At 36.0% G+C, this 16,206-nt stretch overlaps 1 protein-coding gene across 2 annotated transcripts in view; it reads right to left on the reverse strand.

Annotated features, from left to right (window-relative positions):
• Nucleotides 1-16,206, reverse strand: part of CDK13 (cyclin dependent kinase 13) — a 124,559-nt gene that overhangs the window by 16,525 nt on the left and 91,828 nt on the right. For both annotated transcript variants that reach the window (XM_047096877.1, XM_047096876.1), the window contains exons 8-9: nucleotides 5,879-5,980; nucleotides 5,706-5,783 (exon numbers count right to left, since the gene is read on the reverse strand). In XM_047096877.1, the coding sequence (XP_046952833.1) occupies nucleotides 5,706-5,783; nucleotides 5,879-5,980 (180 nt within the window). The remainder of the gene's footprint in view (nucleotides 1-5,705; nucleotides 5,784-5,878; nucleotides 5,981-16,206) is intronic.

Here is a 16,206-nt window from a genome sequence, read left to right on the forward strand (position 1 = left end):
CATCATCTGCATTTTCCTCCCTGGGTTACTAATGTTGTATATTATATTAAGAGCTTTCCTAATATTCATCCTTACATTTAAATGAGGAATACACCTGGCCCTGACAAAAGTACTATTATTTTAGTGTAATGCTGTATTCTACTTGTTCGTTTGGATGTTTTGCATCAATATTCGTATGTTGAGATTGGTATACAGTAGCAGTTCTCAAAAAGGGGGTCCAAAGACCCTTGGATAATAATCCCTTGGACCCTTAAGCAGTCCGGCAGGTGAAAGATGTTACTGAAACATTATTTGCCTTTTTTCAATGTGTTGATTATCCACTGATGGTATAAAACTATCAACAGTAAATACTCTTTACTACTATACAATCTCCCAGGGCAGGGATGATACAGAACAGCCATTTCACTTACGGTCATACTTGTTGAAGCACTAAAAACTGTTAATGTTATTAAACCCTAACACTTGAGTATACATCTTATTTATATTCTCAGTGAGAAAACAGAAGATAAAGCACTTTTGTTGCTCAAGAAATTCTGATAGTTATCTTGAGACACACTTGTGTTATGTAACTGCTGAAGTAGCAGTTTTTTCACGGCCCATCATTTTTCCCTATGTGAATAAGTAACACACTACGGTCATTCAGACTTGGGTATCTGCCAGACATTTTCTGACATGTGAACAAAGTCAGCTTGTTACTTCAAGGAAGACAAGTGTGGTATTTATTTTCAATTATAAAATCCAAGATTTTAGGAGAAAATTAGAATACCAGAAAGGTTTTATCTACACCATAGACTTGAAAGCTTCACAATAAATACCTATAGGCTTTTCTGATGAGATTAGTGGTGATAACCAATATTATATAATGAAATGTTCCATTTAGAAGATCTGCTAAATTCAGTGATCTGATATTTTCCAAATTACCAATGTTACAAAATCAACACAGATCCAGAGTGCAAGACAGACTAATGGATTTTAATACATTAGAATACAATATATTCCTTCATGTTTTCACACTGCACTTCACAACTAACCTATACAAAATAACCACTTATTTAGTATAGTTTCAAAGGAGAATACACACGATTATCTAAAAGACTACTGAAAACAACATATCACAAAGCGGAGAATCCATATGTTACTACTTTATTAAGCCAGATATTAAATGATATATAAAAACGTAAAACAATGCTACTCATTTTCACCAATATTTATTTTAGTTTGGAAAACAAAGACTTTTACAATTAAACCGTATTAATATATTGATTTAAAGTGAATATTTTTAATTTTTCAGTTTTAATTTCTTGTATGATAAATATCAATAGATACAACTAGCATAAACAAAGCTCCTGGGATCTTACATAATTTTTCAGGGTGTAGAGAAATTCTTAAGAGCAAAAAGAAGCACAAGTCTAAAGAATGTTTATGCTATTGATTTATGAAGATATACACGCTTCATTTTTAAAAATATGGGAGCTTCCCTTCTTGAGCTATATTTTAGAACAATCAATGGCTAAGCTTTTAAGGTGTTAAAAATTTCACCTGTGTGACCATAGGTGGATAGAAGCAGAATTCTTTTCATTCCAATCTACTTCTCACTTTTTCCATGATTATAAGTGTTTTTTATTTCATAAGCAATGTAATGTACACTGTGTGATATAAAAGTTCTTCGTGGAGTTAAAACAGTGACTCTTGTGTTAACAGTTTTTGCTCTCAATTCATCCCATTTTGGCTTCACCTGTTTTCACTTCCTTTTGCCGTTGATTTTAAACCCAAGCTATTTTTTATCACAAAACTTTTGTACTTTGCCTAAAATAGTTTCTGGAACAAGGCTAAGTAGGCAGAACTTAACCACTGTAGTGTGAAGCTTTTAAACACAGATTCTGACTAGTATTCCCACCTTTGATTAGTTCACACGGATTTTTATGCAGACTAGAACCCATCATTCCTGGGGCTTTAGACTGGGGGTATATTCAAACATAACTGCAAACAAAGTTAGAAGGAGAAGTAGGAAACTTAACACTTAATTCTTACAACCCTAAGCATATGATTAATCCTGTTTTACTTGTGAAGAAACAAACTTAGAGGGTTATGGAACTTACCCTAAGTCACAAGAGCAGGAAGTAGCTGAGCTGGCATTAGAACCCAGGTCTGGAGGATTCCACAGCCCACCCTTTCAATCAATAGTACTCTGATGCCTCCTTCATATCAGGGAGTCAGGGAGACAACTGTTTCTTTTGTCAGAAACGTCTTTTTCTTCATGTTTTAAAAATAATGCCATAGAATCACAATTCCACCATCTTTTTATATTATAAATATTTGGTATCATACCAACAAAAACAAAAACATTCTGAAATATATAAACTGGAATGTAAAATAGCCCCCTCTCACAAATCCATGCTCAGACAATAACTCCAGACTCTTTTGATGTGTCAGTCTTACCTAAATGGGACCAAACCAAACATAGCCTTCTGCAAAACGGTTCTGTAAAACATCATGTAATGATGTTGCTTTTCTATGTCAACATCTCCAGATCTACCATTTCCTTTTTAATCTCTGTACAGTATGTGACCAAGTGGATGGGCTGAGTTCACTAATAGACTTAACATGTTCATAACAAGTACACTCATGCATCAGGATCTTTATTTTGCTGTCCCCCCACTTCTTTCAGATCCCTGCTCAAATGATACTTTATGGGAGAAACCTTCCCTGACTCTATATATGACACTACCTCCTGTCATTTTCTATCCCTTATCACCACCTGATCCATTTTATTAATTTGTTTTGTCTTGTCTCTCCCAGTTAGAAAGTAAAAAAATTGTGTGCCAGTCACTAGGCACTGAGGATACAACCCGCACCCTTCACTGTACCCTCAGTGCCAAGTAACTGGCACACAACCAGCAACCAATAGATACTTGTTCAGTTAATCCCCTGGCCTTGAAATGTTTTCTCTATACTATATTTGAAAGTCCATATAAACTTGCTTTATTTCTGGACTTGCCATATAATTCCACCAATTCATCTATGTATCTTGTGCCAGTGCAAATGGTTTTAGTTGCTATAATTTTGTTTTAACATATGATATGCCAGATTTTCCTTCTTTTTAAGAATTTTTCTGGTTATTTTAACATTTATCTGGAGGGATAGTGTCTTTTGAAATTCTCATTAGGACTATACTGATTGACACAGGTTGAACTGCCATCTTTAAAAAAGTTAAGGCTTCCAACCAAAAACAAGATACATTTCTCCCAATAGTTATTCAAATCTGCTTTACAATGTTAAGTGAGATATTATAGTTTTCACTAAGCATGGAGTATATATGATGGTGCTTTTGTTAAAGGGATCTTTTCCCTCAGGGACGTTTCTAACTGGTTATTATTGGTACATATTTTTAAGAAGCTACTGCTTTTGGCATAAATGTATTAACGTATTAGGGTATTGTATGTATATACATATGTATGTATATACGTGTATATTGTGTGTACACACACACATATGTATATACGTATATACACACATATGTACACACACACAGGGTTTCTCAACACTCATCATTTTACCAAACTTTTTAATTTAAGGTCTTTCAGGTAATTCCCTTGCATGTTGCATGTATGCAATGTTATCATATACAAATTATAACAATACTGCCTTATCTTTCCACTATTTATACCTCTTAATGGTTCACTTTTATAACACTACTAGTTAACTGGTTGGTACTTCTAAAAACACTCTTAAAGTAATGATACTAGAAAACACTTTTTATAATTCTTGTCTTATATCTTCTAGTATTTCAACACTAAATATTCTGGATATTAGTCTGTAATACATCTTTTCATCACATTAAAGAATTATACCTCTACACTTGGTTTATATTTCTAGTCAATGCCTATTCAATGCCTACTAAGATAAACATATTATTTTACTTCTATTAAAATGATGAATTATAGTAATAGATTTCCTAAAACTGAAACATTCTTGTATTCTTGAGATGACTCCTACTTGACTCTGCAAGTTGATTTTTAATGAAAAACTAGATACTACTGACTAATCTTTTCTTTAGAAGTTTTGGATTAATATTCTGGAGAAATTTTTCAGGACGTTTGATCAATTATTGATGCTTATGTCATACTAACCAAAAATCTCCAAGCAGTTTTATTTCCTACATGGTGGAATGAGTTAGAAGTTTAGCTACTATGGTAAAACTAAATTCAAATCCCCAATCTGCCACTTGCTAGTTCTATGACCCTGGACAAATTCTTCACTTTCTAAGGTTCCATTTTCTTAACTATAAAAAGAAGAAAGAAGGTTGTTATGAAGCTTAACTGAGGTTAATTCAGGTGAAATTCTTAGAACAATGCTTGCATCATGTATAAAGTAAATAAATGTTAACTTATCATTAATAGGAGCCTTAGTATCCAATACAATCAGGACCAATGCCTTGTTAATAGAAAAAATGGGTAACAGGGAATGATTTAAAACAAATAAAGAAACACAGATACATAATTTAAACATTTTATTATAACTGAAAAATAAAAAATGTACATTTATTCTCCAATTTTCTGACACAGAGCAAGGCCTTCCCTTTGAACAGAGGATGCGTTGAATGGGACTCTGTATTCGCTTTCTTGAATAAACCACACCCATAACACATCATATCAAGGATTTAAAGCAATTTGAGTACTAAATTCTTCCAAATTTTTATGACTTATCTTTCTAACTTGCCCACCCCAACTTTGTTAAGTCTTTGCAAAGCACTGCATCTGTCTATATTTAATTAAAGGATATATATACAATAATAAAACAAAAAAAAAGTCGGTATACAAAAAAGTCAGTAAACAACTATCTCTTAGTCATCATACTTCAACTGGTAGGATAAATACATAGTCTTACTAGAGAGTAGTAGCCTATTAGCTGCAAACATTCAGTTTGCCATGTTATCAAACTAGTGTTACTTACAGGGGGACTGGGGAGCATCAATTAATCCAATTAAGTCTGTTGAAAGGAAGGTTCATAATATACTGGTATCTGGTATATATCATAGTATACTGGTAGCTGGTATCATATATACTGGTACCTCATACCAGTACCTTTCCTAAAAGTTCTCATCCATATTTTGAGAAACACACAAATCTTAGAAGTTGTAAATTAACATTATTATATATGAAAGCCAAGGCTCTTTAAAAAAAAATATTTTAAAATATTAAAGAGAAATGTGATTAACATGTATGCCCTTGATGACATAGGCTCTACAACAGGCTCCAAATAATGAAGACTTATGTTAGTGGGTACGTGCATATGTATACATTTGGTGTGTAGACATTCATATATAGATACATATAAATGTATATGCATATGCATATGTATATATAAAACAGATATTGTCTTACAGTACGCCAAAACATGAATTCTTCCACCCTGCCATACTAAAAAAATGTTACCTATCACGTATTGTCTCCTTCCTCATATTTATTTACTCTTTCTTCCCAGTCTTATTTTTTGGGCCTCTAGCCCTTTCATTTAATTGCAAAAAAGATCTAGGGACTTTAAGATCCTTAATTTTACTAGAACAAGGATCAAAGTACCCACATTCTAGTTTTTCCTCTACTCAGCAATCATTAGCCTTCAGGAAAACCATGTCGTTCTCCTGAAAACACAAACTTGAAAGACTTTAAATACACCCCCAACAAATATTACAGTCATGAACTTACCTTATTAATTCTAGTTGTGCAAGTTCCTGATTTGCTTGAAATATAGGTTTTTTAGTGAAGAGTTCACCGAGGATACATCTAACGAGAAAAATACCCATCATTACTAAATGATACGAATTTACTTCACTACCAAAAGTTTCAAGTAAATTAAACCATCAGTAAAACTATCTTACCCACAGCTCCATACATCAATGGCTGGTGTGTATCTTTCTTCTCCCAACAGCAGTTCAGGTGGACGGTACCATAAAGTGATGACCTTGTTAGTATACGGCCGACTAAAAAAAAACAAAAATCACTCTTTAGAGTTAGTATCTGTTAGAATAAGAGAGATTCTCTTAGGAAATATTATTTTGGCTAATCAAAGCATAACAATCCGAACTAAAACCAATTCCATCTGCCTACGAAATTCAGACATGCTATTACATCTATGATCATAAAATGCATCTGAAGAGCAACGTGATTAACCGAAAATTCCCTTAATACATAAAAATGAAAAGTAGTTGGCTGATTTTAACTGTCATTTGGTCCAAAAAAGGTCTTTATATTTCAACTCAACTGTTCAGTTTGGTTTTTCCTTTCCATAACTTTAAAAGGAATTAACTGACTTAAAGGAAGTTGAATGATTTTAACCAAAGCCGGCAAATTACTAATGTGTGCCAAGATACGGTACAAATTGGAATCACCTAACAAACATTTTCACCTGGACATATCTTTGACAATATTTCAACCCACTTTAGTATGCAAACACAAAGTACGTGAATGTACTGTAGTAGCTGAGGTCTACTCTGCCAAGCGCCACAAGCAATAGGTATGATACCGTATCAGACGATTCCTTTGTCACCTTCTAACAGAGAAAATATACACATACTGCTACCTCTTTATTTGCCAGTGGGGCTTACATCCAGGGGACCAAACAGCCTGTAGGGAATTGAGATACTTCTCTTAAAAGGCTTGCAAACAGGCTCCCTCAAGCCAGGGACCAGCACAAAGTAGCTGTTTAAAAAGCAACTAGATTATATGTGAAGGATATTAATTTGCTAATCTTAAACCATCCACCAGAGGGGTAGGGGCCTGCTGGGACTCTCTCCAGAGACAAAGGCACTGCCCTGTGCCACTGTTGCACTCTCCCATGGCCCCACTAAAGCCAGCAGGCGCACCCCAGCCCTGCACTCTCCCGCAGTTGCACTAAACCTGTTGGTCACACACAGTCTACACAAGAGATGCTCCCTGATCACATGGCTCTAGTGGCCAGGGGTGACTGCATTCCTTAGTCCCGTGAGAATGTAATAATCAGAGAAAAGGTTCTTGGCAGGCCACCATAACCAGGGCACCACACAGACTGAAACACACCCCCAGGCTTTCTGTGAAAAAGGCCCATTTATCTGTCCTAGAGCTTCAGCCTAAGGGACAGACTTCAGGTTTGCCACACATCTAAAGGCTACACAGGTGCTCTTGAGGAATGTCTGGCAGGGGACACCATCTTTGCACTCTCCATTGGCCTCATTACAGCTCACTGGTACCTCCCAGAAAAGAGCTTATATATTTGGACTTTTCCAATTGTAGCCCAGGGATATCTCCAGATCACCTGGTCTGTAGGCAGAGGATTTACAATCGTGGTACCATACAACTATATATATTTGCATACGTTAAAAGCTGCCGCCTGAGGGTCTGGCTTCCAATCAACCTGAACTTAAGTGTTGACTGAGATCCCTCCCTTCAGAACACTGACTGGTCTTGGAACACCCTCAATAACTGGTTCCTAGCAAATATAAATCAGGCTGCTTAGACAAACACAAAGGTCTGAGAAACAGAAGAGCTAGGGCAAGGTTGAAAGACAAAGTTCATCTCCCACACAAGGCCACTCCTTAGGACTAGAAGAGGTAGCTGTTTTCCCTAAACATAGAAACAACACACAGAGTCAAGCAAAATAAGGAAACAGAAAAATATGTTCCAAACAAAAGAACAAGATAAAACCTGAGAAGAAAAAATTTAATGAAACAGAAATAAGTAATTTATCTAACAGAGTGAAAGTCATGATCATAAACATGTTCACCAATCTTGGGAGAAAAGTCAACAAACACAGCATGAAGTTAAACAAATAGACTGAAAATATAAGAAAGTATCAAAGGGAAGTCACAAAGCTGAAGACAGTAACTGATCTGAAAAACAGAAACTAAACTAGAGGGATTCAACAGCAGACTAGATTAAGCAGGAGACAAAAGTAGTGATCTAGAAGACATAGTGAAACTCAAACAAACAGAGTGGAAAAAAGAAAAAAATTAAAGTGAAGAAAGCTTAAGGAACCTATGGAACGACATCAAGCAGAATAACATCCACCTTATAGGGGTACCGGAAAGAGAAGAGAGAAAACAAAGGGACATTAAACTTATTTGGAGAAATAATGGCTGCAAACATCCCTAATGTGGGCAAACAGATGTCCAGATCTAGGAAGCCCAAAAGGTCCCATAAAAAAAACTGAACTCCAAAAGATCCACAGCAAGACATAGTATAATTAAAATGTCAAAAGTAAAAGAGAATCCAAAAAGAAGCAAGAGGAAATCAACTTTAACATACAAGGAACCCCCCACCCCAGCCCCCTTAAGACCTTAAGCAGATCTTTCAGCAGAAACTGCAAGCCAGAAGGGAGAGGCACAATATAGACAAAGAGCTGAAAGGAAAGAAACTTCCAACCAAAAATACTCTACCCAGCAAGGTTATCATTCAGAATTAAAGCAGAGAGAGTTTTCCAGACAAGCAAAAGCTAGAGAAGTTCATCATTGCTAAATTGGCTTTAAAAGAACTTTTAAAGGGAATTCTTTAAGCAGCAAAGGAAGTACACTAATTGAATAAGAAAACACGTAAGTCTCACTGGTAAAGATAAATATATAGTAAAGGTAATGGATTAATCACATAAAGCTACCATACAGGTTAAAAGACATAAGTAAAAATAATTGTAACTACAATAATCAGTTAAGGGACACACAAAAGAAAAAGATGTAAAATGTGACATCAAAAACATAAAATGGGAGGGGGGGAGCATCATGGTAACCACAAAGTAAACATCTACAAGAGATACACAAAAATAGCAAGAAAGGAATCTAAGCATAACACTAAAGAAAACCATCAAACCACAAAGGAAGACAGCAAGAGAAGATAGGAACTACAAAACAGCCAGAAAACAAGGAACAAAATGGCAATAAGTAAATATCAATAAGTACTTTAAGGTAAATGGACTAAATTCTCCAACCAAAAGACAACGTGGCTGGAATAAAAAAAACCATCGATCTGCTACAAGAGATTTGCTTCAGATGTAAGAACATACACAGCCTAAAGAAATGGAAAAATATATTTCACACAAATGGAAACCAAAAGAAAGCAGAGGTAGCTTTACTTGTATCAGACAAAATAGATTTTTTTTTTTTTTTGGGACAGAGAGAGACAGAGCATGAACGGGGGAGGGGCAGAGAGAGAGGGAGACACAGAATCGGAAACAGGCTCCAGGCTCCGAGCCATCAGCCCAGAGCCCGACGCGGAGCTTGAACTCACGGACCGCGAGATCGTGACCTGGCTGAAGTCGGACGCTTAACCGACTGCGCCACCCAGGTGCCCCCAGACAAAATAGATTTTAAGCCAAGAATGTAGTAAGAGACAAAGAAGAACTTTACATAATAATAAAGGGGTCAATCCAACAAGAGGATATAACATTTCTAAATGCTTATGCACCCAAGATAGGAGCACCTAAATATGTAAATATTAACAGACCTAATGGGAAAAATGGACAGCAATACAATAATAGCAGGGGACTTAATACCCCACTTACATCAATGGACAGATCATCCAGACAAAAAAAAAATCAGTAAGGCAACATCAGCTTTAAACAACCAATTAGGGGCACCTGGGTGGTTCAGCTGGTTAGGCATCTTACTTTGGCTCAGGTCATGATCTTGAGAATTGTGAGCTGGAGCCCTATGTCAAGCTCAGTGCTGACAGCTCAGAGCCTGTGTCTCCTCTCTCTCTGCCACCCCCATGCTTTCTCTCTTTCTCTCTCTCTCTCTCTCTCTCTCTCTCTCTCCCCCTCTCCCTCTCCCTCTCACAAAACTAAATAAACATAAGAAAAAGATAAACAACTAGGATAAATCATGTGAGGCCACAAAGTAAGTCTCAATAAATTTGAGAAGACTGAAATCACATTAAGCATCTTTTTCAATCACAATGGTATGCAACTAAAAATCACTTACATGAAAAAAAAACTGGAAAAAAATCATAAGTATGTGGAGATTAAACAATATGATACTAAACCACCAATGGGTCAATGAAGAATTAGAAGGGAGAAGTAAGAAAATACCTCAAAACAAATGAAAATGGAACTTACCAAATACAAATACAACTTACCAAATTGTATTACAATACCAAGTTGTATTACAAAATACAACTTACCAAAATCTACGGGATGCAGCAAAATCAGTTCTAAAAGGGAAGTTCAAAGCAACAGAGGCCTACCTCCAAACAATAAGAAAAATCTCAAATAAACAATCTAACTTTACATGTAAAGAAACTAGAAAGAGAAGAACAAAACCCAAAGTTAGTAGTAGGAAGGAAATAACAAAGATCAGAGCAGAAATAAATGAAAGAGACTAATCAGACAACAGAAAAGATCAATGACACCATGTACTGGTTCTCTGAAAACTAAACAGAACTGACAAACCTTTAACTAGCTTCAACAAGAAAAAAAGAGAAAAGGCTCAAACAAAAATCCCTAGAAACACGGTCATGGCCTCCAAGACCGAATCATGAAGAAAAAATGTGAACAGACCAACTACTAATGAGACTGAATCAGTAATCAAAAACCTCCCAACAAACAAAAGTCCAGGACCAGACGGCTTCACTTATGAATTCTACCAAACAGAGAAGATTTAATACCTATCCTTCTAAAACTCTGACAAAAAATTGATTAAGAGAGAACACTTCCAAACTCATTTTATTAGGTCAGGATTACCCCGATAACAAAACCAGACAAAGACATTAAAAAAAAAAAAAGAAGAAGAAGAAGAAGAAGAGAAAAGAAAAGAAAAGGAAAAAAAAAAAAAAGAAAATTATAGGCCAGTATCCCTGGTGAACACAGATGTAAAAATGACAAAGATGCCCATTCTATCCACCTTCATTCAATATGTCAAATTACTCTAGCCAGAACAATTAGGCAATAAAAAGAAACAAAAAGCACTGAAATTGAAAAGGAAGAAATAAAAGTGTCACTATTTGTGGATGACATTTTATATGTAGAAAACCCTAAAGACTCCACAAAATACTATAAAACAAATTCTGTAAAACTGCAGGATATAAAATCAACCACACAAAAATCTGTTGCATTTCTATACACTAACAATAAACTATAAGAAAGAGAAATTAAGAAAGCAATCCCACTTACAATTGCATCAAAAAGAATAAAACACCTAGAAATAAATTTACTAAGGAGATTAAAGACCTGTTCACTGAAAACTATAAAGACACTGATGAAAGAAACCAAAGGCACAAATAAATGTAAAGACATATTGTCCATGCTCATGGACTGGAAAAATTAATATTGTTTAAAATGTCTATACTACTCAGAGCAATCTATAGACTCAATGCAAGTTCTATCAAAGTCCCAATGGGATTTTTCACAAAAATAGTACAAACTATCCCAAAATTTGAGTGGAACCAAAAAAGACTCCAAATAGCCAAAGCAATCTTGAGAAGAAAGGTGAAGGCATCACACTCTCCCAATTTCAAACTAATTTACTAAGCTATAGTAATCTAAACAGTATAGTAGTGGCATAAAAACTGACACATAGGTCAATGGATCTGAATAGAGAACCCAGATATAAACCCACACATATATGGTCAATTAACTTATGACAAAGCAGACAAGAATATAACTAGAGAAAAGACAATCTCTTGAGTATCAATGGTACTGAGAAAACTGAACTGCCACATGCAAAACAATAAAACTGGACCACTATCTTGTCATACACAAAAATTAACTCAAAATGGATTAAAGACTTGAATGTTAACACCTGAAACCAGAAAACTCCTAGAAGAAAACACCTGACATCAAGTCTTAGTGTTGGTTTTTGGGTTTTTTTTTTTTTTTTGATCTGACTCCAAAAGAAAAGGCAAAAAAGGTTAAAGTCCCAAGTTGGGACTACATCATATTAAAAAGCTTCTGCACAGCAAAGAAAACCATCAACAAAATGAAAAGGCAACCTACTGAGTGTGAGAAAATATTTGCAAATCATATATATCATAAGGGGTTAATATCCAAAACACATAAAGAACTCATACAATCAAATAGCAAAACAACCCCCCCCAAAAAAAACGGATTTAAAAATGGGCATAAGAAAAAAAAAAAAAAAGGGCATAGGATCCAAAGAGACATTTTCCCAAAGATGACATACACATGGCCAACAAGCATATAAGACGCTCAGCCTCACTTATCATGAGGGAAATGCAAAACCACAATGAGAGATCAATTCACACCTGTTAGAATGGCTATTATCAGAAAGATAAGAAATAACAAATGTTGCCAAGGATGTGGAGAACAGGGGACCCTTGTGCACTGTTGGTGGGAATGTAAATTGGTACAGCCACAATGGAAAACAGTATGGAGGTTCCTCAAAAAACTAAAAACAGAATACCATATGACCCAGCAATCCCACTCTGTGTATTTATCCAAAAAAAAAAAAAAAAAGTAAACACTAATGGAAATAATAATCTGCACCTCCATGTTCACTGCAGCATTATTTACAGTAGTCATGATATGGATCAACCTAAGCGTCCAACAATGGATGAATGGATAAAGAAGATGTGGTACACAAAGTAGTCCCCCCCTTATTCATAAGGGATACAATCCAAAACCCCCCAGTGGATGCCTGAAACCTTAAGTAGTACTGAACTATATATATACTGCTTTTTGCTAATCCACACAGAACTATAATAAAGCTTAATTTCTAAATCAGGCACAATAAGAGATTAGCAATAATAATAATAATAAAGTAGAACAATTATAATATATAGTAATGAAACTTGTAAATATGGTCTCTCTCTCAAAGTATCTTACTGTACTGTACTCATCCTTCTTGCGATGATGAGAGATAACAAAATGCCTATGTGATGAGACAAAGTGAGGTGAGTGATGCTGACACTGTACAGATGTAGCATTAGGCTACTACTGACCTTCTGATGATACATCAGAAGGATCATCTGTTTCTGAACTGGGTTTGACTGCAGGAATCTGAAACTGTGGAACACAAAACCCAGACCTGGGGACTACTCTCTATATAATGGAATACTATGCAGTCATAAGTCATACTATGCAGGCAAGAGAATGAAATCTTGCCATTTGTGACAACATGCATGGACCATGAAGGTATTGTGCTAAGTGAAATAAGCAGACAGAAAAAGACAAATACCATGTGATCTCATTTATATATGAAATCTAAAAAACAAACAATAAAAAAACTCATGGACATGAAGAACAGAATGGTGGTTGCCAGGGAGGAGGTGGGGTGATTTGGATGAAGAGGGTCAGGAGGTACAGACCTCCCATTGTGAAATGAACAGGTCATGGGGATGTGCTGTGCGGCATGGTGACTCGAAGTCAATGGTATTGCAGTGCATATTTGAAGGTTGCCAGGAGAGTGGATCTTGAAAAGTTCTCATCACAAGAACGAAAATTTTTCTTTTGTAACTTTTTATGGTGACAAATGATAACTAGATCTACTGTCATTTCACAGTGCATACAACTGTCAAATCATTACATTCTGAAACTAATATAAAGTTGTATGTCAATTATACATCAATAAAATAATTCACCTGTTTATGCCTTAACTCCTTTTAAATTCGAAATTCCCCATTTTTCTCATTCAATCCTGTACCTCCTTCAAGACATAGTGAAAGACCAAACTTCATAAACTCGAATCTCTATTATCAGCAGATTTTCACATTCTTATTTTTTATATCATACTTACCACTGTATTGTATTTTATGTTTTCTATCTTCCCAGGAAGACAAAAGACCCCAGAGACTATTCTTTATTATGAATCCCACACACAAAGCCCAGAACAATGCTGAGCACAGGACAGACACTTTAATGGATATGGCCTTGCAAGTTTAGTTGACCTATATGAATTAGCTGGGTGGGAGAAATTTGTGAAAATGATAATGGCTAGTTTTCTAAAACATTTCAAGGATTTTTAAGCATATGAAACCTATGGTCTCATCACCTCAAGTGCAACTAGATATCTACAGTCTCAAGAATATGTTTAAATTAATATAAATCTGTAAATAGTTTATATTTTATCTTTTTATGTTTAGAAGTATATTTAAATATAATTTTAAAAATAAAAGTATGTTGAATTATGTACAGAAATTACACAAATTAAAGTCATTAAGTTTTATTGAAAGCAATATTTAAATAAAAGATTATTTTATATACTATGTATCAAGTTCTAGACAACATTTACAACACAGTCATCTTTAAGCAGTTAAAATTAGACTAGTTTAATTTTTTAACTTTTATCAAATCCAGAAGTGAAAATATTTAGTATATTATCAAAGATGATTAAATGAAAACTGGATGAAATCCACTTTTTTTTTTTTTAATTTTTTAATGTTTATTGTGTGTGTGTGAGAGAGAGAGAGAGAGCACGCGCGCACGTGCAAGGGAGCATGAGCAGGGAGGGGCAGAGGATCTGATGTGGGCTCTGTACTGACAATGGAGAGCTCAACAGGGGGCTCGAACTCAAACTGTGAGATCATGACCTGAGCCAAAGTCAGATGCTCAACTGATTGAGTCACCCAGGAGTCCCAAAATACACTTCTAAATATATGGCAAAAATATTTCATGTATACTAGTTGACAGCTTTTTCTAATATTTCCAAATTCTTAGTTTCTGTCAGAAAAAAGTAAGAACTAGGGAGACCGAGAAAAATCATTCAACTGTAAAATTTGACCCAGAAAGCTCAATTATATATTTTTTAATTAAAAAAAAAAATCTTTTTTACTTTTTTGAGAGAGAGTGCCAGCGGGGGAGGGGCAAAGGCGGCGGGGGGGTGTGGTTGGGGGGGGCAGATACAGAATCTGAAGCAGGTTCCAGGCTCTGAGCTGTCAGCAAGAAGCCTGACTCGGGGCTCAAACCCACAAACCATGAGATCATGACCTGAGCTGAAGCTGGATGCTTAACCGACTGAGCCACCCAGGTGCCCCTAAAAATATTTTTTTAATGTTTATTTGTTTTTGAGAGAGAGACCACGAGCAGGGGAAGGTCAGAGACAGAGGAAGACACAGAATCCAAAGCAGGCTCCAGGCTCCGAGCTGTTAACACAGAGCCAGATGAGGGGCTCAAAATCACAGGCTGCAAGATCATGACCTGAGCCAAAGTCCGAAGCTTAACTGACTGAGCCACCCAGGTGCCCCAAAAAGTTCAATTTTAAAACACGAATATCTCAATATTGGAGAAATTCTTTTATTTGTAAAGTGAATAAATTATTCAGATTGATATATACCTTTTATAAAACAAAGTACCATTGTGCATTTTCACTGAATTTTTCTTTACATTCAATGGAGGTATCAAGAGAGCTCAAAGACTATCTGTTCGATGATAGATTTCAACACTCTGCCTTTAGATAATCCCAGGAATTCAAAAGACTGGGGTGGATCAGGGGAGGTGGTGGGAAACAGTTACAGACTTGCCTACCTTTTTTCCCAACAAACAAAAGCAATGTCTGGGATGCCTGGGTGGCTCAGTCAGTTGAGTGCCCGACTTAGGGTCTGGTCAGGATCTCACAGTTTGTGAGTTCGAGCCCTGCGCTGGGCTCTGTGCTGACAGCTCAGAGCCTGGAGCCTGTTTCAGATTCTGTGTCTCCCTCTCTCTGCCCCTTCCCCGCTCATGCTCTGTCTTTCTGTCTCTCAAAAATGAATAAACGTTAAAAAAAAATTAAAAAAAAAAAAAAAAGCAATGCCTTAAGGGTGTGTCCCGAGGCTGGTAGGCAGCTCAGCCTCCTATCTGGTCTAAATAAATAAAAAGGCGAAAAAGCAAATGTTCAGAGCAAGATCCTAGACCCCTGAAGTATTTGGAGGTTCTACATAATTAAAATTTACAAACCAGAGTTGCTAACTTTGTTAAAGACTCTTATAAGAAATAAAAAAAAGAGAATTACATAAAAGGAAATACCTAAACTGCTCTAAAATGCTTCATTCTTTCAACATATATAGTATGCCTGTACTTCTTTTAGACTATAACTTATATATATTTTTTTTAATTTTTTTTTTTCAACGTTTATTTATTTTTGGGACAGAGAGAGACAGAGCATGAACAGGGGAGGCGCAGAGAGAGAGGGAGACACAGAATCGGAAACAGGCTCCAGGCTCTGAGCCATCAGCCCAGAGCCCGACGCGGGGCTCGAACTCACGGACCGCGAGATCGTGACCTGGCTGAAGTCGGACGCTCAACCGACTGCGCCAC

The sequence above is a fragment of the Lynx rufus genome, unplaced genomic scaffold (genome assembly GCF_022079265.1).
Source record: "Lynx rufus isolate CCGP_SWC_20201006 ecotype Redwood Valley unplaced genomic scaffold, mLynRuf1.p SCAF_4, whole genome shotgun sequence".
NCBI classification, from domain to species: Eukaryota; Metazoa; Chordata; class Mammalia; order Carnivora; family Felidae; genus Lynx; species Lynx rufus.